This window comes from Scomber japonicus, chromosome 11, assembly GCF_027409825.1.
Source record: "Scomber japonicus isolate fScoJap1 chromosome 11, fScoJap1.pri, whole genome shotgun sequence".
NCBI lineage: Eukaryota > Metazoa > Chordata > Actinopteri > Scombriformes > Scombridae > Scomber > Scomber japonicus.
In genome coordinates, this window is record NC_070588.1 from 5,621,924 (window position 1) to 5,649,836 (window position 27,913).

The 27,913-nt window shown below is 39.5% G+C and overlaps 1 protein-coding gene and 1 long non-coding RNA gene across 3 annotated transcripts in view; both read left to right on the forward strand.

Annotated features, from left to right (window-relative positions):
• Nucleotides 1-27,913, forward strand: part of lrrfip1a (leucine rich repeat (in FLII) interacting protein 1a) — a 60,914-nt gene that overhangs the window by 14,395 nt on the left and 18,606 nt on the right. For both annotated transcript variants that reach the window (XM_053328707.1, XM_053328708.1), the window contains exons 2-4: nucleotides 12,008-12,094; nucleotides 21,095-21,136; nucleotides 22,023-22,073. In XM_053328707.1, coding sequence (XP_053184682.1) covers nucleotides 12,008-12,094; nucleotides 21,095-21,136; nucleotides 22,023-22,073 — 180 coding nt within the window. The remainder of the gene's footprint in view (nucleotides 1-12,007; nucleotides 12,095-21,094; nucleotides 21,137-22,022; nucleotides 22,074-27,913) is intronic.
• LOC128368006 (uncharacterized) lies at nucleotides 24,658-27,701 on the forward strand. The gene is made up of 3 exons (XR_008321944.1): nucleotides 24,658-24,715; nucleotides 26,095-26,154; nucleotides 27,666-27,701. It is a non-coding gene; the product is annotated as an uncharacterized LOC128368006 (long non-coding RNA).

A 27,913-nucleotide genomic window follows, 5' to 3' on the forward strand; every position in this document is an offset into this window, starting at 1 on the left:
AGAGTGACTGAGTGACAGTGTGGTCGGCTGTGCAGTGGTAGCATTACAGTTTAGGGTTTGACCATTGTTTCGAGTAAGGAATGAGCAGCATCAGAGTTTTATAAGTGGATGCAAGCTGCTGGGCAACAGGGAGTGATTTGTAGCGAGCGGAGAAGAGGAGTGTTGTGCAAAAAGATGCTTCTGCTATTTTCTCAAAGTTTAGAAAGTTCTTGCAGAGTCACTGAAAACTTTATGCTTCTTTTTTTTTTTTTTTTTTTTGCTTTACAGGCTCAGTAATACCTCCTATGATCAGTAAAATAAAACCCCATGTTTAAAATCAGCAGGGGTTCTTCTTGAAGTCATAATATCCCTTCACCAAACCCTCTCAGTGAGCCTGTGAGCGAGCCATCCAATCCTCCCCTACTCTGGTGTTAACGCCCAGAGGCGAGGAAAATAACCGCATTTGTTCTTGTGTGTGTGTGTGTGTGTGTGTGTGTGTGTGTGTGTGTGTGACGCCATCATAGTAGGATGAAGAAAATAAATCATCTTTTTGGAAATAAACATGTCACACAAATTCCTCTTCTGCAAACCATCTCCTGTTATTCACTCCTCTCTCTCTCTCTCTGTGAGCTCCTTGTGTAACTTCCTGTAAGGTATTGCTTACTCCCATGATGCCTCAGTAGCAGAGGGAGAGTTGCAACATATAAACTGCTGCTGCTGCCCTGAAGCACAGTGTTCAAGCTACAAGAAGCTTCATATTACTTCCATAAGGAAAACAAGCAATATAAGCAATATGAAACATGTGTGGGGAGCATAATGTTTCTTTCTCATAAGGTCACATACTTTACATGACAGGCTCAGAGCTTCCTGAAAAGAAAAAATGTCAGCGTCATGCCTGGTAATTGAATGATTGAGGATTTCCTGGTCTCCATAGTTTGCTGTCTTCATTGTGAAAATATGAATGTGTTGTCACTGCAGAGCCCACACACACATATTTTCTTGATACTTCCATGTTTGGATCTCAGGAGAAGCTGAAAAGTTTGGGGAAAACTTCTCAAAACTCAAAACTCCGCCTGGCTTTTTGTTGTATTTTTAGAAATGTCTTAGAAGTGTACTATTTATTTGAATCTTGGCCTGAAGTCGACCGCACAGTTTCTTAACCAGTTTGTTTGTAGTACTGAGAGCTGTACAGCTGTTCCACATGTTTACAGTGGTGCCTGAGGTTGACTGGCATGGCTGTGTGAGCGGAGGCAGAAGGAGTAAACTCACAGTATCCGTTCAAATCTTACCAGACTCTCAATAGATTACCATTGTTTTTTTGAGGTGTGGTGACTGTGGCAAATATAGAAGCCACTTGCATATTTTGGCATTTGGCTGGTGGCTAGTTCTAATTCAATCTACATCATGTAACTCATATATTACTAGTCAAAAGTTGAATAACACCTACATGCTTTCACCCTTCTTTCCAGTCCATCCCAGTTCATGCCACTCTGACCAGTAGTGTGTACTAGGCATGGGATGATAAACATGTTCAAGGTATACCGCGATTTGAAAAAGCCACGATAACCGAAACCGCCAAATTTTCTGTCATACCGTTCCTAAGGTATGAGCTGTTTTTTGTCTCGTCAAAGACAGGAAGTGCTGGTCAGAAATCCCTTAGGTGGTGCAGCTGCAGCGTAGACTATCACAACCCCTCACACTGACATTACAAATTCAGGTTAAATGAACATGTCTGTCTTTATTTTTCTTCCTTTTAGGAACATTTTAGAGCTGTAACCGCCATACCATGAAACCGTGATATTTTTTCTTATGGTTATCATACCGCCAGAATCTCATACCACCATGTACGTATTGGGGGCAGGAGGCTGAACTTTACATGCTTTCAGTAGGACAACACAAAATACACCACTTTCTCCTCCATTACTACCAATGAAGTCCATTTAACAAACCACTTAACCCCCAACTGAGGTGGTGAAGCTGCTGTGGTTATAGTGGGCATGACTCAGGTGTGAAACCTTCACTGTGATTGGTGGTGGTTTATGCAATCTGGGACAAAAGATGTGTCCCTAATTGGTAAAACGCTGACTTATGGGTCAGTGGTTAAAGTTACAGTAAGGGTTAAGTTTAGGCAAAATGCTTATAGTTGGGGTAAGTCTCCAGGAAATGAATGTAAGTGACATAGTAAAAACTGTGTGTGTGTGTGTGTGTGTGTGTGTGTGTGTGTGTGTGTGTGTGTGTGTGTGTGTGTGTGTGTGTGTGTGTGTGTGTGTGTGTGTGTGTGTGTGTGTGTGTGTGTGTGTGTGTGTGTGTGTGTGTGTGTGTGTGTGTGTGTGTGTGTGTGTGTCATGGGCTACTTTTAGGGGCACATTTCAGATTTAACACCAGTTAATTGGGAACGGTTTGCACAATTGGAGCCAAAAGCTGTGTCCTCAATTGGGAAAAGGCAGATTTTTGGGTTCAGTGGTTAAGGTTAGGGTTAGTGTAAGTCTCCATAAAATGAATATAAGTCTATGTAATGTCCCCAAAAGTGACCATGACCTGATATGTGTGTATGTGTATGTACGTGTGTGTGGAAAGGATCAGTAAAGAACCGCTGATATAAGATTTGTGTTTAATACGTAACATTGCTGGTTTCACCTGTCTGTTACAGTGATTTGTCTTTTTGTCATTTATTCAGACATGACGGGTTATTTTACAGAAAGAGACAATGTTTGCACAGCGAGATAAAGAGAGAAAGAGAGAGAGATAGAAGGAGGGAGAGTGGTGAGTTAAAATGTTATGACAGCAAAGAAAAATCCTTTTTGAGCCTTTGTGACAATGGTGAGTGTGAGAGATGCTCGCCACCTCTTCTCACAGTGAATCCACTGCTACTGTCAGCTTCATCATTTAACATTAATACAGAGTGAATCCTGCCGTCTGGTTTCTGTACAGGCATTGACTGACAGGACGTTAATGCTACTCTCAGAAACTGTCTATAAAGCTTGTTGCTCTGTGGGTGTTAATGTATGCAACAGCTGGTGTTAATGCAACCTTAATATACATTGATCTGATATGAGAAGGTCTATCTCTAAGTGTTTCCTAGTGAATTGCACCAGTTTTCTACATTACTGATGATGATGATGATGATGATGATGATGATGATGAGGTATTAAATGTACCGTGATGTAAGAAGGTAAAAAAGGAGGCATTAGTTTCTCTCTCAGCTTGTTTGACCTCGTGCAGCAGCCTGACAGCATTCACTTCAGACTTGTGTGCTGTGTTAAAAATATAATAGAAATGTTCCAGATTCGACCTCGAAATGTGTCAGTTGTGCCTTCAACATAAAAGCGACCGGGGTGCTTATTTAGAAATGAGACCGACACGTTATATTGCCACCAGATTAACATAGAATGGGTGCATGACTGAAAGGGGGCTATAGATTATGAATAGAGTAGCTGAAGTTATCAAGCACAAACCATACATTCCTGAGTGATGTATCACATAAAGATGGCCTTTTTTAGTCTGAATGATGAGAGGATGTCTGTCAGTCCTGCTCTGTTCATCACTATCCTGAATCTTCCTGATACCAAGGAGGAAATGTGTTGGGATTTTGTGTGTTTTTTGGGTGTTTTAGGTAATATCTCTGTATATTAATATATAATTTGGCTCATTTGGTTGCTTTAATAACCAAACACTTGTGATTTGACAAAAGTACCCCAGCTGAAGATCCACTCACTTGCTTTTTACTGAGTCTTAAACTTTACTTATTTGGCTTTTTCTTTTTTTCTTTTTTTTTTTTTGTCAAACTAACATTTTCCAAAGAACTTTTCATTCTTAATCTTTAAAGCCAACGTGACGGCGATAAATCCTTAAGATGCTTCGGATAAAATTATAGCATCGACTCCACATGAGCTCACATGTCAACAAAGCCGTCTCCATGACAACTGCACAAACTCCATCCACTAATGAATGATATGTTTATATAGCTGAAAGTAAATGGACCTTGAGAAGTGATGTTGTCAGCTTTTCAAAAATCAAGGAGACACTACAAAATACTTTTATTATAATGAGATGTTAACATCAGTATTGGCCTTTTTTTTATTTAGTTTTTTCTTTTTTTATAGCTCTGTGTGTAATCCTTGAACTTTTTTTTTTTTTTTTTTTGCAAGATTTTTTTAAGCGTTTTCGGAAACAAGGGCTTCTTTATGCGTTTCTGCTCTCTGTGAAGAAAAGACGTCGTTCAGCTGACTCATGTCTCTGGCTGTAAGACGGAGCCGAGCTTTTTCGGCACACCACACCCTTTCAGGCAACATCTGTGAGGTTTATACGGTTCTGCAAAGAGGAAACGAGCTTTTTTTTTTTCACTTAGTCATCATCACCACCCTCAACTGGATAATATGTAATAGAAGTGTGTGAATCCACTTAATGTTTCCAGCTCCTTTTTAAGTGAGTCAAACCTCCAGCTGCTCAAAAATCAGAGTTATTTCTGTGTGCTCTCTTTGTCCCGCCCTTAAGCTCTTATGGTCATTAAAATACCCGTCCATTTTGGTTACTTGAAGACTGGCATTCAGGGCGTGGGAACTCTGCTCTCTGGAGACAGAATCAGACCAGGCTGGCATTTAGACACTGTGGTGCTGGAAAACTTGGTACACTAGGAGATTGTCGGTAGTGACGTGATCAGTGACAGGAGCCAGGCCAACACATCTGTCACCTCAGTGCGTTTCACACAAGTTCAGGTTAACATATCTCTGTGTAGAGTTTTTTTTTTTATGTGACTAAAGCATCTTTGAAATAATTGTGATATCAGGTTTTCTGGAGAAAGTTGGAATATTCATCATCAAAAAAATCTCTTGCACACCTGAGTAGTCTTCTTGATAGGTATGTTGGTGGAGTAAATGTGCTAAAAAGGATAAAGAGAACACATGCAAACTATCTTAGTTTAATAAATACAACATTTGGTCACTGACCCTCTTCAGGTATCTGGTGAAAAATGAAAATATACATCTTAAATACAAAATACAGAGTGCCTTGTGGATCAGAGTGAACTCCTCCTCCAGAGCCTGACTAAGCACCGGTTCCTTGCTTTTCCACCGCCAAAGCTCCAGCCCCAAGCCTCAGAACGGGAGCCAGAGCAAGCACCAACTCTTTTCTGGTCTAAAGAAAGAACCGATTATGTCAGCGGACTGGGGGCGGAGTTAACGTTTATTAGCTGGCTAGCGGGGCTAACGTTTATTAGCCGGCTAGCGGGGTTAATGTTTATTAGCCGCGAGCGGGGCTAACACTTATTAGCAGACTAGCAGGGTTAACGTTCATTAGCTGACTAGCGTGGCATTTACAGAGGGTTAAAGAGTACTATTTTTATCATTTTTTAGCCAGAGCTGTCGTCTTCTTCTTCTTCTTCTTCTTCTTCTTCTTTTCCTATTCTTCTTCGTTTCCGGCAGGCTAGATGCCTTGCGCCATGTTGCTGTCTCTCACTAGTGAATCATGGAAGTGCTTCAAAGGCGCGCGCTGGCTACGTTATACAGTGACGTAATTGTGTGGCTCCAGCTCGGTGGAAAAGGGGTAATAGTGGAGCATTTAGCAGCTAAAGAGTCAGATGTTTCCTTCAGGAGTTGGTGGAGAACAAAAACAGAGCTCAAAGAGAGTGACTATTGGACTTACATTCAGCAAATGGACAGAAGTATGACTCCAGATGAATGACAATGTTGCTCCATAACTGCTGCATGTGGAAATAAGCAACTGTTTGCTAACGAATGATGACATGTCAATGTTGTGTTCACGACTTGTTTCTGCTGCCCCCAAGAGGCCAAAAAAATCAACTAATGCAGGTTTAAAGAAGAATAAACTTTGGTTCATGTGTTTTAAAATCTAATGAAGTAGATTTTAGCTGGTAGTTTTTATAGTTATGCAATACTGAAGTAAGTTATTTCTCTTGCTTGACTAAATGACATGTTAAGAGAAAGGAGAACATACACTGTGTTACATAATCCACCTTTGCACAATATGTTTGAAATCAACCTTCCCCTCAACGCTTATCTTTTCTTTTTCTTTTCTTTTTTTTTGTACAGTACTTTTGTCAGCATTTAAACCATTTCAAAGGTTGTGCCCATGTGATACACCTTGTTAGAGCGTCCGCTTTCACAATGAACTAGCTCATATACTCTCAGGAGAAAGAGTCACCCCATCCAAATTGTGCTGAATTAGAACCCGAGTCCATGTAGGTCATTATAAATAGCCATAATGGAGGAGAAGAAGAAAAAAAAGACATGCAGTTCTGTCTTTTGGCCTAGTTAGGTGCATGTTTCTAAGTGGAGGCAGCTACAATAAAAATAAACCCAACAGGAACAACATGATCCAGGTTTCCAGTGCTTACACTTACTGATATCATGGTGTGTGTGTTTTTGACTGCGAGAAGAAAATAGTTGCAGTTTAAACGCCTGACTGACTCACATAACTTGGCGTATTTGTCTTGGTGTTTATAACCGTTAAATAGACCAGATGGGTGGAGTTGAAGGCAGCACAGGTATTGTCAGGTAAGTCATTATTTTCTGGAAAGAATGATGCTGAGTCAACTTTTACACGCTTGATTCGGCGCCATTCGGTGTTATTTGAGGTAGATAAGAGGGAGACTTATCCGCTAAATGCAGATTTTGCTGGCATGCATTCATTTAAATAGGTTTCTAATCATCTTTTAATAAGTGCAGCAGAGAGGCAGAGCAGCAGGATGAAAGAAGACATCATTACATTTAGCAATGTGGTTTCAGTCTTGCTGTCTTCTTCTAGTCAGTCTGTTTTTTTTTTTTTTAATAGCCTCGAATTAAACGCATCTGTTGTCAAGAAGTACCCCGAGCATGCATATTCTGTCCATTAAAGAGGAAGTGCAACGTACGTGTGTGTGTGTGTGTGTCTGTGTGTGTGTGTGTGTGTGTGTGTGTGTGTGTGTGTGTGTGTGTGTGTGTGTGTGTGCATCAATGATCAAAATGATTCACACCTCTCAGTTTCAAGAGCTTCTAAAAGGGGGCTGCTACAGTTAAATGTTTAGTACTGAAATGAGCAAACGGCAGGCTGACAGTTTATAAAAGGCTGAGAGAGTAAAACGGTCTAATTTACTGTTTTTGGATTCTCACTTTGTTAGTTTTATATTTAATGTTGCACTTATTATCTGCAGCCATGCACCAATGACTATGACTGATTCCTGTACAGTACAGGTGTGTAGCAACCAAGCTCACCTATAGTATGATAATGAAATGATAATGTGTCATCTAACCCAAAAACACACTATGATTTGTGTCAGAATTTATTCAGAAGGATGAAAGATTGACAGCATATTAAATACTTTTCCTCCCGAACCTGACTTCACTTTCTCTCCCTTCGATGATACAACAAGTTATAGTTTCAGTTTAATGGTTCCCAATGTGTTTTTAGCTGGTGGTCAGCCAAGAGTACATAAACAACTATTTAATATACCTTTATATGGTCCAATTAAGTTCACTACAGTTCATAACTTTACACCAAATACTGTACTTTAGTCTAAGATGATTTCCTGTTGCTTATTATTTAACCAACAGCCACACTTAATAAACATGTTATTCAGGACTGCATTTACAGCTTTATATACTCTGATTAAAGTTACCTTATCAACATCATCATGACCTTTGAACTCAGTAATCTACACTTCACACTAGCAGCTAAGAGGCTATTGTCACATTGGCGAAGTGAGACCTGAGTGGAGACCGCAGAAGAATTAAAGGTAAATAACTCAGCCTATAATGGCAGTCTGTGTTATGCTATTATATCGTCATTATGTCAGTGGTATAAAATGATCTTCAAATGACAATAATATCGTTTATTGAGATTATTTCTGAGATAATATATCCAATAAAAGAAGTCATTGTGACAGGTAATGAGACTCATAGCACTGAGGCAGGTACAAGGTGACAGTTATTACAATAATGAAAGAGCTCGACCTCTTTGAAGATGCTTGTGCAAAAGAGGATGTATTGTGGTCTGTTCTGGTCATTGCAGTCATTCATAGTTCTCTAGAACTCTTAGAGCCGCAATGAATCATCTTTTTCTTGCTTTGTTGTTTGTTTGTTTCTACTGTTGCTGTTGCTGTTGTTGTGTAGACTCCAGGGAGACCAGCAGTCATTGGCGGGAAGCTAAAAGAAATCCAGATGAAGAAAAAATTTGCAACTGTTTTGACAATTGAATAAGAAAAATCCAGCTAATTTTGTGGTTTCAAATGTAATCTTAATGTTTTTCTATGTTTATATGTGATGGTAAACTGAATATCTGGTTTTTGGATTGTTGGTTTGACATAAGAAAACATCTGAATACGACCTAATAATTAATCATCACAGTCCGACTTGTAACGTTCCTCATATTTATAGTGTTTGCTTTGACTTGTGAATATTTTCTCAGCTACATAATGTTTCTGAAAATAGAAGATGACAAACACCAAGTGAGGTAAATCAGCTATAGACCTGGAAATAACTGAACTAGGCACAGTTTCTGTTGTTGGGCGGAGAAGTTTCAGCTTCCGGACATTGCAGAGAGTGTGAAGTAAGCTTTCTTTCACAGGAAAATCTTATTCAAAGTGATATGATTGTCTGACGGACCTCACACATGCTGTATTGTGTTGTGTTGAATTGTATGAGGCGCTCCCACCTGACTACCAAGTTAAATAGGGCAGTGAAAGTGATTTGCTAATCCACCCTTGTTTTGTTTTTTGTTTTTTTTGCTCTTTACTCAAACATTTTGAAGTAAGTTAAAAGCTTCTTATGCAAATTATGTTTTAATGGAGGAAGAGTGGCATCGATCCGTCTTCCTCAAAAAGCAAGGTGGTCGTTTTATTGGATGTTTTCAGTTGTATTTGTGCTGCTGGAAACCAAAATACTGAAGTTATGAGTATAGATATTAAGACTCATTGACAGTGAGCCTCAATAAGTGAGAACTAATACTGAATGATCTCCTTCATCACTCAGATTGCTGCTTTTTGTGACTTTTTAGTTGAAATATTAACTTAAAGCGATGGTTCAGCGTAATTTCGACCTAGCGCCATATGCACCATGAGGCACCAAAATGCACCAAATAAGGTCTTTACTCATAAATCAGTGCATTGGAAAGTTTGTAAGTACACCAGGAGTTTATGAAAATAAACACTTACCTGATGGCTTTTACTCTGCTGCTACTGCTGAAGCTGTAAACATTGTTGAAATATCACGCGATCACGCACATTTCAACAATGTTTACAGCTTTAGCAGTAGCCGCAGAGTAAAAGCCATCAGGTAAGTGTTTATTTTAATAAACTCCTGGTGCACTTACAAACTTTCCAATGCATTGATTTATGAGTAAAGACCCTATTTGTACTACTGTAGAAGTTTGATAACAATCCAGACATTATTAGTGGGGTAGATACACTGGTGGTCCCGTTAGCGCCTGTACTAAGACATTCGGCTGATGGCTCTAACTCCACTATTTACTGACCAAATGAAAATGAACGGCTGAGGTTGGTGTTTAGATAGACCTCATGGTGCGTATGACGCTAGATCGAAATTAAGCCGAACCATCGCTTTAAGTTTCCAGGTTTAGTATATATATGTCCTGGTACCCACTCACACACATGGTCACAAGCAGGAGATGTTCAGTACACACACAGTTCACTTCAGGGTGAAAAGCGTCTCTACTGATGCAGCAACAAGCCTGCTGTTCTAATATATTAGTCGTCTGTCGCCGGTTTCTCCCCCTCTGAGACATCAAAGTGGAGATTCAAGCAGATGGTCATCGCATAAATCATCCTGAAGACGTCACAGCTCGCAGCTTCAATCCTGCAACTATTACTTTAGAGTAGAGAAAGTAAGATAGATGGCAACTAAACAGAGACTCCTTTTTATTCCGATGGTTTAACACCATACCTGCTACTGTGACGGTGAGCGCTGCTGAGGTGGTTACGGGTGCAGTAAAGCGCCCAAGTAGGAGTGGAAATCTTTTGGGAATCTCACAGTGTGATTCAATTCAGATTCTTGGCGTCACGATTCACTTCGAAACTTTTTTTTTCTCTCTGCTGAGTAAATAGAAAGAGAGGCTCTATTTTTAACCTCTCACTCCTGTGAACTGTGCGCCAGACCATTCACTCCTGTCCACTGCAATAATAAACAAAACTGTCAGTGAAGCTAACTGGTCTTGCTTTGCCCCCCACCTCCCCCTCATCTCTCCACCAGAGTTGTTGGAGGTGTTTGTTAGTCTGCTGGACTTGTTTGTTAGTGTTATAGTTCACTCCTCCTCTCCACTGCTGTTACTTAAAATACTTCACAAGGCTACTTATTAGACTGAATTATAATGCAATGGTCATTTTCTCATATTATGTATGTTATTAACAGTATTGAGCTGTTTTGATGTCAACTAGTATTTAAACTGATCAAGAGATGAGAGGATCTGCCTGCTTCAGCTGAGATGACGCTGATTGATTGATCAGCTCATTATAAACATTTGGCGTTATACAAATAGTGAAACATGAAGGCAAACAGCTGTCAGGCAATCAGGCGTTACCAGAAACTCACCAGTGGAGCAGCGGAGAGTAAACACTGCTGCCAGTCAGTAATCTCCTAATGACATGACATATGTAAACCAATATTATGTTCAGTGTCAACTAACCTGCCCTTCATATTGGTTAATCCTTCAGTCTATCAAATTAAAGTGAAATATTGCATTACAAATTTGTCAGAGGTCATAGTGATGGCTTCAGTTTGTGTGTTCTGTCTAAATGACCAGTCAGATATTCAGCTCACTGTGTGATATGACTAAGACAAGCAGGAAATTGCCTCATTTGAGAAGCTGACGCTTGAACATGCAGGGAGGTTTGTACTTGAAAGTGATTTAAAATGATCAGTGGATTATCAAAATAGTTAATTTTCCATCCATCGACTTGATAGATGAGTTATTAGAAGTCTAATAACTTGTAATGTAAGACTTTAACATTCACCCTTAATGCAGGCAGGATTTACAACATGGTTGTGGTTACTGTGTAAGTGTAAAATGACTCTCAGAACAGGGAGTGAACTCAGGTAGAGGACAAACAACCTCTTAGTTTCTAAAAGGTTAAATGTGGAAAAAGAATTTAAAAACTCGCATATTTTAAGGTTGGAAAAAAGTAAGTTGAATTTTTCACTCATCTGGTGAGAGTTTGGTTTGTTTCTGGAACAGGACACAACAGGCCAGGCTTGTGTGTCATCAGGGTTAAATGTTGCAGGCCTGTGTGTGTGTGTGCGTGTGTGCGTGTGTGTGTGTGTGTGAGGGGTGAAACTCACTCTTTTCTTTTCTTTGTCTGTTTTCCTGTTGCTTGGTCATGCTGATTGACATTGGGGGGAAATGCATTAGTTCGATGGAAGGAGGGCTTTCAGTGACCCCGCCTAGAGGCGACCAAGCTGCAGTCGCACAGTGTCTACCACAGAGCAAGAGGAAGGAAATGCTTACACACACACACGCTGTTATGCACACACACACACACATACAGTACACGCTCTGAGAGAAATCCTTTTAAGGAAAAGGCCTCGCTCTCGCCCGAGCGCTGAGTGGAGCAAAGGCAATGCCCTCAAATACAGAAATATAAATACATCCACACATTTACACACTGTTGTGGCTGCGTGCCTAAATGGGTTTTAAGATTTTCACAGGATTGCGAGCTGACGAATACAATCCACTACCTCTATTCAGACTTTAATTGACACTTGATCTTCTATGTTTATAGACAGCAGTGTGACATACAGCAGTGTACAGTCTGTGAAGGCTTCAAATGAACTCCTCTGATATATGAATCTGTTGTTTGATTTGTCTGACAGCTGCACCACTGATGACAAAGCTCTATTTATTCTTATGATTTGTATATTTACTTTCTAACTGAGTCACAAAGTTCACAGGAGCTCTATCGAGGAACTGGACCTCTGCTCAGAGTTTACACATGTATAAATGTCTACATTGAGACCAACTATGTCTGCTTCTGTCTCACTTCTCCTTTTTTTTTACTCTTTCTTTGTTTCTATTTGCCCCTCAGGCCGAGGCCAGGCTGGCAGCGAAGAGGGCAGCCAGGGCAGAGGCCAGAGAGATCCGCATGAAGGAGCTCGAGAGACAACAGAAAGAGGTATCACTCCCATTTAAATCCATGATACATAAATACACTGTATGCCTAACTCAACTCAACTCAAGTTTTCCGTCTATGACTTTGTGTTTGGAAGAGGCACAAAGCTGAAAAATGCATTAGGGGATTTCAGCAGTCCTGTTGGTACTCCTGTTGGACCTGAGGCATTTCCTGTCTACATGGCTTTCTTTACGCTCTTAAGCTGGGACTCTTTGATCCTGTGGGTCAGGGTTCAGAGGTGTAATCAGAGTGGACACCTCAGGGCTGTTGGGACTTAATACCAGTACCATGTTGTTGTTGTTGTTGTTGTTGTTGTCTGTAGAAAAGTGTGTCAAAAAAAGACATTATGTGGTAAAATGTGAGTATCATTTACAAATCACAATAACGGATATGAACATTTGGGATATAGAGGACACATAAAAACTAAATTAAACTTGTTCCACATGCTTTTTTCCCAAGTCCCTTTGTATTAAAATAGTTACTCTACAAGAATATTTTCACATATTTCCTCCAGACATGTTTTAACATAGAAAAAATGTTTTTAAATAACAATATGAGTCCAAAAAACCCTGGTTGATTACCTGCTGAGAAATTCCTAAAATAACATCCACTCCTTCTGACTGATGGAAAAATACAGAATCTATAAATATGCACATCTATTCATTTCAAACATTTTTAACTTCTGGACTCTCCTAGTTCACTGTAAAGTCCATCCAGAGTATTTGTGCACAGGAGGCTTCACATCACACTAGTTGAGAAGCTCAAACATCCAACAACAACAAGCAAACCACATGTTTGAGCCCAGCCAGAAGCTCAAGTAGAACTAAGTGAATCTTTAGGTTTTCTTTTTTTTGTTTTAGGGCAGAATAAACAAGTTAAATTGGGGTTAAGTGACATTTTTTACAGTGTGGCTTATCGCTGTGTGGTTTAGTCTGGCAAAGAAATGAGACGGAAGTCCTCAGAGGCTTGCTGATTACTCCTTCAAAGGGCTTGAACCTTTTTCCACTTCATCTCAAGCCAAATTTGAAAAAAAACGTTTAATTGGACTTCCTCTTAAAATGAAAAAAAACAAGAGGTTCTGCAGATGAAAGATGTGCCACACTGTTTAAACACCTGCTTAGTCGTTTAACCCTCAAACTTTCACCAGTTCATACAAAACAAAATGCTACACAGATGTTTCCCAATGCATCACAAAACTCAGCAAGAATACAGACACATATAACTTTGCTTTCCATTTATTATGTAAAACACTTAAAGCGACTTTTTCTCATGGTCTTACCTGAAAACAACATTCAATATGAGACTTTCATCCTTTAAACATGGTAGTAAATGTGTCCACATCATTAAAACCTGATGAACACTTACAAACATGAACACACGTCTCGTCCTGCAGCTTAGCGTGTTGAACGAGCCTCCAAACATCATTGTGTTTAATGCAACACTAATGTCAGGTAGCAGCAAACATACCTACAAGTGTCACTTTGGACCTGTTAGATGCTGGTTTGGTTGTTGATAGTGACACACACAGTCTGACCATGACGTGTAGCTACAGCAGTTTTAGTTTGTCTGCAATAAGACGTTAACTTTTAAGGCCCATTTATGCTCAACGTTAAATACAGATACAGACGGAGCCTTCTGTCCGTGCTCTGCGTTCATTTCGTCTGAATATCTGCACGTTTCAATAAAGCTTACGGATACGGACCAAACGGAGCAGTACCACCGGAAACCATGGGGGGGCAGTGTTGCTGTCACTACTCGATACGTAGCTCTAGTGAGACACGAAGAAGAAATAACAATGGAGGAACTTTTTGAGGAAAGGTTTTGTGAGTTGTTTAGAAACTTTAAACATATCGTTTATGTCTTTTATGCAAGAGGAACATTATTAATATCTCCTCCACAGTCGCCATGTTTGTTTTTGAGTTTGTTGTTGTCATAAACTCTTGACTCTGTGCTGCCCCCTGGTGGATGTATTGGTGAACATCCATGCCAACGTAAAGGACGCATGGAAGTATGTGCAGTGACGGTAACATCGTTTGAAACAGTTAAGCATAAATGGGCCCTTACAATGAATCTGCATTTCACATGTGCTGAACCGTGGAGGCAGATCAATATAGATCAACTATTTTCAATTATACAAGCAGTAAAAGTGGGGCGGCTGGTTTTATCTGGTTATTTTTGTGCAGCCTGCCTCTATAGATAACTATAGTACATACATAGTATAGCTGCACTAGTAGCATGCACTGTCTCTATTGGACACCTCTAACTTTTAAGGTCTTAATCAGAAGCAGGAAGTAGAAAGAAAAATGTGTATATTTGTATTGAAAAGAAATAAAATGCTAATATGTTGTGCAGAACCAACACATCCAGACTAAAGATACCTTAAAAATGTGTGTTGCCTCGTCCAGCACCTCTACTGCTGGTGTTGGCAGCACATTCGGCTCTGTGTTGAAACAGGTGCAGAGCTGGACAGTCTGTGTGTGTTTGGGCTGCTGGTCAGTGGTGTGTTAGTTAAGTTTTCTTTTCTCTAGTTTAGCACCTCTGATCTGCACCATGGGGAGTTATGCTTTTCCCAGCTCCCTATTCTTAGCTTGGCAGTAATCCCATACTCACAAAAAGACTCCTGCCTCTCACCTGTCACAACTCCACTAGTAAAAAGTTTGCCCAATTGATGTGTCCAAGGATGATTTGGGAGTCAAGGCCCCAAAAACTGTATTTCTTGTTGTTTCAAACCAAATAGAATTGCATGTCATCTGCAATGCGAATAAAATCGTCAATCACAGGATATGAAATGAGTTGTTTTGATAGCGATTGCTGTAAATTCAATCGAGACACATTTACACACACAATACCAGAAAAATAAAAGTACTTCCTCACATTCAAACATCAATCATGTGAATTAAATACTGATATAAAGCAGTCCTGCCCATTGATTTACAACATTAGCCACTATGGTCTAATATAGAAGCGTCCATAAACGTCCATAATGTGGCTGCGGGTTTTCGTTTCAACCAAGCAGGAGCAGCTCAACTCATTTAATCAGCTGATCTCAGTCTTCAGACAGTTGATTGGTTGAATCGTGTGCTCGTGATTGGTTGGAACAAAAACCTGCAGGCACATTATGCCCCTTTATGGGATAGTTTGGACATGACTGGCCTAATACCATGAATGCATTATAGTACACCCACTGAATCTCAGGTAAAAATGTATGACGATCGACACATTTCTATCCTTTTACGGTATATTTACAACCAATTACAGCTGCAGAGATAAGTCAATTAATCGAATAGTTGATCAACGGAAAATTATATTCGTGAACAATTTTGACATACGAGTAATTTAAAGGAAAAAATACCAAATTTGTGATGGTTACAGGTCCTCAAATGTAAGAATTTGTTTTGGTGATTTTGGATGTTATTTTGGACAAAACAGGATATTTCAAGATGTTATATTGGTACTTTTTGTTCTCGAATAATCAATGAATTAGGAAAATAGTCAGCAGAAGAATCGATAATTAAAATAATAATTCCAACCCTTTTAAAAATTACCACTATTTCACTTTCACACTTTCCCCACATTAAGGTATCCTGGGATAATCGGTATTCCAGCAGCCTTCAATTAATCAGCAATCAAAACAATCAAAACAGGTGTGAGCCCAAACAACAACAATCTACATGTGCACACACACACATTACAAGCGAATCATACCCACAGGATTAACGGTCATTAAGCTGAGTCTGGGCAGTGTGTTCCTGTGTGTGTGTTCGTGTATGTGTGTGTATGCATGTCTGTCCTTTAAACCCTTCAGCCGAGTTTCAAAGTAGCTTAGCAGGTTGTGCTCCTTGGTCCAGCCTACAGTGGAGCAGTCGTTGTTTTGTTGACGCGAGCGATGGGTCGCCGCACTCTCAGCCACCTCCGGGTTGTAGACTTTTGGATGTTTTCTCGCACACTGAAGACTGGATTTAAAGGTGGATTACCGGCTTTATAGCGGCGAGAACCGTGTAGTTAGGCTTCTCTCGTTCAGAGTTTGAAATCTCAGCGCTCCGTCCTGTCGTCCTGCCGTGACCCTGCCTGCATGACTAACCGTGGTCTCACCAGCTGACTGTTGAAGGATGAGACCTTTCCTGGTACCGTGAAGGGCAGCAGGACGGCCGGACGTCGGCTGGCAGGTAGGGGGCTGAGGGCTGCCCTCACCGGGCGCCCAAATACCCCCCCATTTAAAAAGTGGAGCTTGGTGAGTTGAATAGAACAAGCAGAAACATGTAAGCTGCTTGTGTAACTTGTTCGATGAATGGGCTTATGACGGTGCTTGGCTCACTTACTAATTGAGCGTCCAGACACATACTGAAGGATAAGTACATAGACAGGATCTCTCCAGTCAGATATATCTATTCTACACTGTGCATTTATACCTCTTGTGCCCATAATATGCTTTAGTAGTTGTCACAGTTGTCTATAAAAGTGGAAAATTAGCTTTTTCACTGATGGTAAATCCTTTGGCTGGGTGTCAAAGGTCAAAACCGAGAGTGCTGGAAAACCAGAGCTCATGTAGAGCAGTTAGCCGAGGAGATTAAAGGTATTACAGTTATTTATTTAGGTCAGTTTGGTTACTATTAAGGTCTTTTTTCCTCCAGAGCAATTAGGGTATTTAATGCAGGAATAATGTGAAACGGGCGAACTACTTTATTGCTGTTCTTGTGACACTGTTACACAAGTATGACTATGCTGTTAACAGTCGTCGGGTAGGGGAACGAGTTCTCCACCACCCCCGAACATTAACGGTGTGAGATTTTATAAATAAATGTCACCTCTTCAACTTGGAATTGAGGACGGCTGTGTTGTCATGACTCGGCAGCAATAAGAGGTCATCAGTGTGAGGACATGACCTCTCATTTTTCAACTGAGACTATAAATTAGTATTGGCGGACTCGCGAGGGGTCAACACCATTGATTATCCAGACCAGGAGTGCTGTCGCTGCCGAAGTCATGCAGTGGAGGTAGAGGTCAGCTGCAAATCAATTTCTGAAGGCCAGAATTACAAAGCAGCCAATGCATTTATTGGGCAAGCATACAAGGGAGGCAGTGGTAGTAAATCTGGATTAAAGTGCTGGACCGATGGGATGGAAAGTGCAACAGTAATGGTGGTGTGTGTGTGTGTGTGTGTGTGTGTGTGTGTGTGTGTGTGTGTGTGTGTGTGTGTGTGTGTGTGTGTGTGTGTGTGTGTGTGTGTGTGTGTGTGTGTGTGTGTGTGTGTGGGATAAGCTGGAAAAAGGCAGCAGATTTGAGTGTAACAGTAACTGTGTTGGGGTCTCATTAGCAGAAGGAACTGCTGTGAAATACACAACCAAATCTCTCTCGATCTCATTTTACCGCAGACACCAGAACACCTCCTACATCACTTCTCTATTCCCAGAATTCACAAAAATATCATGTGGTTTCAGAGCATTTTCACACCCATTAATAATAGAAAAGTCCTCTCTTTAGGTTACTCAAGTTACTCTATGCACCTGGCTGGTCCAACGCCTGCTTGTTTTTAACCCTCTCTTGTCAGCCTGTTGGTTTTATTTCCATTGTACTAAAGGTTTTATATCTGTCTGTTTTAATTTGGGGTTCTATCAGTTGTGTTAAGTAAATTGAATTCAAACATTTTCTTCTGAATACATTAAATATGTCATAAATGTATTAATAAAAAAGGTGTAAAAAGCATTTCAACCATTTAGATTTAAATTGCTGAGTTAGCCGCCGAGTTAGCCACTGAGCTAGCAGCCGAGCTAGCCGCCGAGTTAGCCACCGAGCTAGCAGCTGAGCTAGCAGCAGAAAGCTCTCAGACCTAGCGTCCATTTGAAGCCTAATTTCATATATTTGGCGATTTTTTTTAATCATTCAAATTTGGCAGGGTGGTTAACAACACACTTTTCTGTGGTATGTCAAACTCAGAACACATATTTATTCTTACTTTACACAGACTTTAATAGGCGTGCAGCTGCATTCATAGTTTTTTCTAAAATATGTTGAAACACTGGTTTGATAATGCACTTTAAAGGGTACATGTGATGCTTTTTTTTGATGCTCTGGTGATTATATTCTGTTATAATGTCAGATGCTTATATATTAAACGTGAGGTGAACTTGTACAAATCAAGTCAAAAGCCAGGTCTGAATGCCCTGTTTGCCAAGTTACATCTACTTCCTCCTTGTGATGATGTCACATGGTTGCCCACAAGCGGCCATCCATTATGTAGTCTGTGTTGTTAAGGTTGTTCTTATTGTCCACTCTCATGTCTGGTCAGATTCAGGCTTTGAATATGTACGGATATATTTGAAAAGTTTCTATTTTGAGTAAAAAAAAACAAGTAAAATAAGTCAAATCCAGCCATTATTGTTTGTTTATGTTGCCTCTAGAGCAGCTGGACCAATCAGAACAGACTGGGTTCATTAGGAAGATGAGGATTTTAAAGAGAGAAATGGCCTTTTTTGACACAGAGGCTGAACTGACGCTGCTGCACAAGGATCCAGTATAAGATAAATGAGTTTATAACCTTAAGTCAAGCAAAGATATTCCAGCTGAGCTCCAGAATATAAATATAGACCTGGAAATGTGCAAGTTATGCCCTCTTAAAATAAATCTGGACTTGGCAAAAAGAAAACATGATTTGGTGGCTGATTTTGGCTCACTTGGCCGAGCCGGGTGTTTGTCACACGACTCTGCTGCAGTCATGTGTAGTCAGGCTTGAAAGTGACTCTGTGGCACTGAGCCTTTTTAAAGAACCATGGGAAAAAAAATGCCTGACAGCCCAGTTTTCATAAGTCTTGAGGAAAAACTCCAATGAACTCACTTGTTTGGGTCACTTACTGTTGCTCCTGACGTGCAGCGTGGGTACTTCACATTCCTGAGAAGCTCATTAGTACAAAACTGCCTCACTATGTTTTTTTTCTTCATGCTGTCTGCCTTCATCTATCACTCCCTGCAGCTGATTCTACCTTTTTTATATTCTTTAAAAAGCTTTAATTTCTGCCTTCAACTCATTTTTTCCTCTTTCTTATTTTCATGTTTACCTTCCTATCTTTTCCTCCTCTACCTCTCCATCGGTGTTGGTGTTGGTGTTGGTGTTGTAGATCTTTCAGGTGCAGAAGGTAGGCCTCCCTTTTTCCTCATTTCCATCTCAAACATTATTTGATTAAAGCAAATAATGAAGAAAAACACTGTCAATCTGTTACCTTTCCTCTGTTTTCTCAACTTTTTTTTTTCTTATCCACACATCTAATCTCTTCTTAGAAATATTATGGCTTGAACACCAAAGTAGACGACCGAGCGGACAGCAAATGGGGAGATATTGAACAATGGATGGTACAGTTTCTGTTGATGTGATAACAATAACAACACTTTGTACTAAATACCGTGCATGTGCAGTATTTCTGTTTGCGAGAGGCTTTCACAGTTTATCGAGTGTGTGCTTTTGAATTCCAGATAAATCCTGTTAAGCCTTTTTAGAAAATGACGGATTATGATGAATCAAAGCTTGACCATTAATGATAATCCACTTATTCAAAGGAGCAGGGTGCCCAGTCTGGCTTTGTATCAGCATGACCATCTGCCCCATTAGTGGCACCACTGCATGGGATTTACTGTGCTGAATTTCCCAGTTTAGTTCAGTTTGAATTGCTTCAGATCCTGCAATGAAGACTCTCAGTGTGCGTGACTTTAAATTCTACTAACCAGAGTGTTGTTGGACTTTAATAATGTACTTGTGCAGTGATGAGATAATATGCTTTGATTCGAGGTGATAACAAGCAACAGTAATTCGTAGCATGTGTCGAAGCTAACTGAGTTTGTGCAACATGCATGTTTCGGTGTATTATTGATTTAAATCTTATGGTTTTAAGAACAAGAGCATGGCTGATTCTGTGAATGAGTGTCCTTCAACTCCAAGCCTCCAAATGGAAACTAGATATGTGAGTTGATATGTTTTAATAAAGATTTGTACAAATGTGTTCAAATTAACCAAAAAGCAGGGGGTTGTTTTGTATCGTGAGGCTCAAACTCCTCTTCCTCATGTGGTGTCCAGTCATGTTTTCACTCCCACCAAATATCTCTTTCTGATTTCATAAATATAAATATGTAAATGTTTGGGTATCGTGGCCAAAATATCCCAATATATCTGAATGTCATGATTAGTGCTGGGTGGTATGACCAAAAATGAAATGAAATAAAAGCGGGTTTCACGGTATATGACGGTATTTATTTTTTTTTATGCATAATCAGCTGTTCACAACATCTTCTACTAGTTGAGAGAGGAACTACTACTCTACTGAAGTGACTCTATTAGTAATATCATAGCTGCCAACATTCCCGTTTTACCGTATTTTAGACATTTTCATTAAAAATTCATATCATAACGAAAATATACACCGGTATTCGGTGTGAACCGGTATACCGCCTAGCACTAATCATGATCCCAAAATGAAATGAAATGACACAGCTGTTCAGTTCATCCTCTTGAACTGTACACCACTGAACCAGTAGGAAGACTGACTAAACTGCATGGCTGATTCTGTGAATGAGTGTCCTTCAACTTCAAGCCTGGGAAAGAAAAAAAAGGAAACTAACTAGATATGATGTCAGTTCCTTTGTTTAATAATTCTGCATAAATGTGTTCAAATTAACCAAAAAGCAGATATAATGAGGCTCAAACTCTTCCTCACATGGTGTCCAGTCATGTTTTCATTCCTACCAAATATCACAATCTGATTTCATGTGAAAATATGTAAATGTTTGAGTATCTTGGCTAAAATATCTGAATATCATGATCCCGAAAATGAAATGCAACAGATGTTCAGTTACTTTTAAAAAACCTCCTCATGGACTGTACACCATCAGACCTTTTAGGAAGACTGACTAAAGTCATTTTGTACCTTCGTCATCCATCTGTCTCATTGATCTTTGACATCTTTCCTCCTTTCATCTTCCATCTTCACCGCTCCCTCCTCCCTTCTTCACCTCATCCAGGAGGACAGTGAGAGATACTCACGCCCTTCACGGACACAAACGGTTTGTATCCCTCCCTCTGTGTTTTCATTCCTTCCTCATGCCTTTCCTTCTGTTATCTTCTCCTCCACCCCCCTCCCTTTTCTTTGAGAGGGGTAACATGGAAACCATCAATCCTGACTGAAGACAGCAGGGAGTAATTCAGCGTACTGTGTTGGCTTCAGGGTTTAGATTTTAGAAATGTGTGTGCACAAATAATGTGGCCACAAATTCTCACAGTGCGGTTAGGTGAGGAGAAGTCTTTATTTAGAACAGAAAAGGGGGTTTTATGAGGTTATTTTATCACATTTTAGGAAGACATTTTATCCTTTTCTGAGCTGAACTTCAACTTTAATATGCTGTTGATGCATTTGACTGTTAATGGAGACTCAAAACTTACTCTGAATTTACTGATAATGTATATTTCCAGCTCACTAATCTCATCTCAACAATAAAAATCAAGTACTTTAGGCTGAAACTGTATCTTAATGAACCTATTACTGTAGGGATTGACTGTATTAGTGCTTTGAAAATGTACTTAATGCTAAATTTAACATTATATCGCACATTTTAAGTCATTTCTGTTGTCACCTGGCTTTAATTATTGACCAGTCTAAGCCAACCAGGATACCAAATGACTAGTTTTTTAATACCAGCTGTTATCTGAGAACAAACAGCATCATAAGGTACTGCAGAAAATCATTATAAGTTACTGATTAGGGGTTTTTTATGCATTTTATTTCACTGTGGTTTTTGAACAGGATCATTTCTGGGGTTTTTGTTGTTGTTTCAAGTGTATAAAAACACAAATCTGTTAATCCCTGCCCTAATGTAGCTGCCATTGTTTTCCATAAATCAATCATTTGTGAGTGTCATCAATCCTAACCATCCATTTCCATCTCTCACGCAGCTCTCAGACGAAGATGAGCGGATGTCAGTTGGAAGCCGGGGCAGTGTCAGGGTCAGTATCAAAAATCCAAAAAAAATCTCTTCTCTCTTCTAAATTGCTTTTTTCTGATTTCTCGATACACAATGACGAACCTTGCCTTGAAGCTTTGTGTGGAGACGGTGTGTGCGTGTCTAACCTTGGTGCTGTCAGTTTTGGTAGCACTTCACTGATGTTGTCGTGTCTTTTGCACAGTCGGATTTTGACGCAGCCTATGGTGGAGGGGTAAGGGTTGATACTCCTGACAAACACAGTGGAAGTGTGTGTGTGTGTGTGTGTGTGTGTGTGTGTGTGTGAAGATTTGTTGTGTTGTTGGACTAACAGCTGATTTTGGAGCATGAAGTAAATCATTCCTTATCCCTGTAAACAGATTAGATCTTGTTTTATTATTCAAAGCATGATTGTTTGTGTGCTCAAATTTTGATTTGATGATTTAATTAAATAGATTATTATATTCTGTCGTCTGTTAAATGGATGTTTGTGAGCTTAGAGGAACATTTATGATACATTTATTGACTTAATTAAATTGTTGCTGTACTGTATGAAGCAATGAAGGAAGGATGATTAAAGTTCTCCTTTCTGCTTTGAGATTCTTGGGTTGATGAAAACTGACAATCGTGACCGTAATGTGATGAAATCTTTGGCAACCAAACACAACCTGAGGCAAAACATTTGACAGTGACAGAAACTTTAGACCAATTTATCACAATGTGACCGCTGCTATGACCCGCCTCTACAAACAAACCAATCAGAGTATAAGAGTAAAGTTTAGAGGGGGAAAAAAAGGACAAAGTAAAAAATGTGTTGTTCTCAACAAATCTCATGTTTGGAGCCAAAACTAACCATAACTGATCTTCCTAAAAAGTAAGCCTGATATATCTCATTCCTCTGTGTCATAGACCGCCATTGTTGTCCGATATCCACTAAAAACACCACAAAGATTATGATCACATCAGATTCATGTTTGGGGACTTGGTGGTATCGGCTTTACACAGAACTACTCTCTGGAGACTGAAAATGTGATCGCTGCTTCATTGTCTGAGTCATTTTTAAACTAATGTAAGAGGAGATTTAGATTTAGGTTTTGAAAGTTATCTTATTTTGATATTGGTTGGTCGTATTACATGATTAATTACTTTAAATTTTTATATAAATTTTTAAATAATCTTAATGGTAAAGGAACATGTAATCCAGTGCAGCGGTGTGGCTTATTGACGAGTTTTTTGTAGTTTTTGGACAGTCTTTGGTCTACAGCACAGAGGAATAAGATATATCAAACTTTGGATCCACACATAATACATACAAGTAAATCAGAATCAGTTCTATTGTCACTTCCATAATACACACTCCTCATATAAGCAAAATGCGGTTCTCGGCAGATCAGGCACATGACAAGGAAAGACATATTTAACACCTTTAAAAACATAAAATAAAAAAAAGCACTTTCTAAGGTAAAGTGGCGATGCAATCTGTCTATTAAAAGACAGATAGTGCTGATGTGATTACTTAAAGTGCTGCTGCATTCAAATCAATATAAGAAAAAATAGAAAATCACAGCTTTATCTTTTTAATACGTCCATGGCAACCACACACACACACACACACACACACAACACACAACATACACACAAACATACACACAAACCATAATAACAATGGAGGTAGCAGCATGAGTTTTGATGACTTTGCTCTGCTTTAATTGACTTCCCCCCCCCCTCTTCATATCATAGTAAAGTTCACCACAACATTCATCAAACAATCTGGCAGCCTCAAACTGACATCGTTCAATCTTAACACCGAGTTAATCTAGAGGTGATTCAGTAAAGTTGATTATGTTTGGTCGTGTACTCGTTGCTGTTGTTAAGGAAGGAGTATTGACGTCCTTGGAGCCTGTTAGATTTGATTGCCACAAAAAGAACACAGTGTATTTTTTTTTTTTTTTTTTTTTTGTAAAGAGATGCGTATCTTTCTCCAACCCAAACACAGTCTGCACTATTTTAGAGCCTGTTATGTTTCTAAATGTTAACTGCTTATTTCTTCCGAGCTGTGTCATTGTGGAAAATTTCTGCATATTTTCCACTCTGATATCTGGCCTTCGTCTGTCGATTTGGCTTTTGGTGGTTTTTCTTGTTGAATGCATGTGAAGAAGTGTGAAGAATCTACTGTGCATGTTGGGTTTTTTATCTTGGAGTTACATCTTGCTTTTTTGAAAACCGTTTACATAGTTGTGAAACGGTAAAAAAAAAAAAACCTGTCATATCCCTTCATTTTTCTCCCTTCTTCTCCTCCATCGAAGGGCTCCTCCTCTTCACACTCGCACAAGAAGTCAAAGAAAAAGAAGAAACATAAGCACAGAGACAAAGATGTATGTAAAAAGCTTTAAAAATGGCCGTCACAGAAATAGGCATATAGGTGTTTTTCCTCACTCTTCGTCTTCTTTATCCCGCAGAGGAACGGCTATGACGATGAGTACAGTGTGATATCCAGCAGGGTTAGTAGCTGATCAGACAGAATGAGTGACTGCATGATATCAACTGGTGAAGAGAGGATGAAATAAACTGCGTCATGACTCTTTTTTCTCTCTGTTTCCCTGCTGTCAGAGCTCAAGACTCAGTGATGAAAGCAGAGTGTCTCGTTCCTCAAGGGTTGACTTAACGGTGCGTCACATGTTGGCGTCTGATCCATATTACTCAATAGCTCTGTCTGCTAACTCTAATCCCCCCAAAATAATATGGCTTTAGTTTAAGTTTGATGGACCAGATACAGTCAAAATAATAATTCAAGCTCAGCTGCAGTGTGTGAAGCCAGAGAAGTGCATGGATTTTAGACATGGCATGAAATTGTGTGAGTGTGGCCAGTTTGACACAGGATATCACTTTATTTCTAGTTAGGAATCTGCATGGGGTAAAACCATAGACAGTATAAAAGAAATGGACGTAACATCCGTGACATCACCCATTGGTTTGTGGACTGCTGCTCGGAAGCCAATAGTTTCAAATCTAGGCAGCGCCATCTTGAAAATTTCAGGTGCATGTTGGGAAGAATAAAAACTCGGATTCTACTTATATGGGCATGAGGCGAGGTCATGGGCAGAGCGGGGAGGTTGCTATGGTTGAGAGGGCTGGATCTCGAGGACATTGGTCAATCAACCTGTCAATCAGGACGTAGCCACGCCCTAATGCATACCCTACTTTATCGTCACATATAAAATCAGGGAGGCCAAAATGTCCCAAATGAACATCATACTGCATTGAAGAAGGCTTTAAACTAGCGATTGAGACCATAAACACATTTTGAAAACGTTTACTGAGGTTAGAAATCAAGTGAGAAGTTGGTGAATTCTCCATTGACTTGTATAGAGACGGAAGTCCTTTTGACGCCAAAACAGTCGCCCCCTGGTGGCCTTTTGATAGAATGCAATTCTAAGTTCCTTCTGCGTTGGCCTCATTTCAGAAGACCGGAACTCCTCGCCTGGTTAAAACCAGAAGAATTGGCAACTTGAAATGACAAAATATAACAAATAAATGTGGAGTTGCAATATCTGTAAGCACAGATAATTAACCTCAACTATCTTGATCATCAGTTTTTAGTCTTTTTTTCTAAGCAACAATGCTAAACTTTCCTGTTCCAGCATCTTAAATGTGGATGTTTTCTGGTTTCTGTAGTCTTCTATGACAGTAAACTGAATATTTTGGGTTGTAGACTGTTGGTTGAGATTAGATAAAACAGTTAAGGTTGCATCTTGGGCTTTTGGAAACAGTGATCGTGATGCCTAATCAGTTAATCCAGAAAATGATCAACAGATTAATTGACAGTGAAAGTAATCGTTAGTTGTAGTAAATATGTGTTTAAATCTCTGCTCTACAGTTTCTTCCTGTGAAACAAAGATTTCACCAGTTCTCTGTTAAACCCAAATCAAATAACAGCATGTGACGATGAGATGGAGCTGTGTGCTGACGGATGTGTGAAGGTGGTGTTGAGTTTTCGGAGGTGATGTCGTCGTGTAATGTTGTCGTTTTTGCTCTCTGACTCTCAGAGCTCCAGACTGAGTGATGACAGCCGGGTGTCTCGTGCCTCCAGATTAGACCTGCAGCCGGTGGGTTGTTGATGCTGCTCTGCAAACTGTGATTTCTCACACTGCTAACATCCTGTCCTATTCACTTGTGTCGCTGTCAGAAGTTATCTGTTAACAAATTGAGTTGTATAAACAGTTTATAGCATGTGGAAGCTGTGTTTGGTTTGAGTCAGCAGTAGAAAAGGGAGTGTGGTGCATGAACTATTCTAACTAAGCTGTCTGATGCTCGACTCAGTTCATTAAGACAATAAGAAACTCGCTACAGTAAATTATAATAATTAGCTAATGTGCAATATTTCTCCTCATTAAAGGTGCTACTAGGAAGATTTTGACATCAGTATATATCATCATAAATTTCATGTCCATACTTTGACTATTAATATCGAGTCTTATTGCAAACTCATTTCCTAATGAATTAACTGTAAAAGACTGTGCAACAACACTAAGATGCAACATTGTGGTGGATTACAACATGAAAATGTCACTGGACATAAAAAATAACTGAACTTCAAATTGCAATTTTTGCCAATTCCTGCAATTTCACAGCAAAAAACATAAAACTTTGCAAATTGCTGCAATTTCTCCACATTAAAGGTGCCACAAGGAAGATTTTAATATGAATGTGTCATCATACATTTAACGTCCATACTTTGCAATGAGATTGAAAGACAGTTGCAATAGAAGTCCATCGATGTAGAGAGAAAATAACTGCAAAAGACTAAAAGATCATTTCTCAAATGGACAGTTAAAAATTTTTGACAGTTTTTGACAGTGTCTGCAATGTTACAGCAAAAAAGCATAAAATGAAAAAAACACTGTATATCAAGTAATATTGATCATAAAAATAAAAAAAGACTAGAGAATATGTGCATGTAGTTAGTTTTTTCCCGTACTGAATTTCCAGTAATGAATTCCAAGTAATGTTTTTTTCACAACACAGCCACCACAGTACTGCTGTATGATACGAGTTTGAGTGGAATTAAGTTTGATGAAGTTATTCTTACTTTTTTTCTAATTATCAGTTCAGGCATGTTGACTAACATACTATTTGCATCGACGTTCTTGTGTGTCTTAAAAAAACAAGCCACACTTAAACATACATGTATGAATTTGACAGATGCTTTTGTCTAAAATGACATGATGTAGAAATGAGCCTCAATCCAACAGCTGCAGTAGAAGAACTAGGAGAAGCTTTTCAAAATAAAAGCCTCGATATTCAGTTTAACAATCATCTGACATGAGCGCCACGAAGCTTCAGGTGCTTCAAGTAACATTTACTGTTTGTGCTCTTTTAGTTTTAGTTGAAGTGGTTTGTGTTTGTACTTTTGTTATTCAGAATAAGAGATCATCACTAACAGGCATGAGTTCACATATCTGATGAGGAGTTGTGTGACTTTAGTAGAATTGTGTTATTTCTGAACTTCCCCCTTTTTTTTTTGTTTGGTTCATTCTCATCTTCCTTCCTCTCTCTTGGCTTGTTGAAGTGAGCTCCTTCCCTCCCTCCCTCCCTCACTCCTGTCTCCTCATTTCAGGCCTCTTATGCTTCCTCTGACTTGTACAGCCTCAATGGTCTGTCATCCTCCAGACCTGCAGGTTCATCTTACAATGGTTACCAGGTCTGTACCCAAACAGACACAGAATCACTTTCACTGCTACCTGCCCTCTTATCACCAGACACCATTCAGTTAAATCATCATTTTCCATCTTGCTGCTTTCTTTCTCCTTTCTCTCACACTCCATCCTGTGTTTTCGCAGTTTTACAGGTCACTCAGTCATTTCA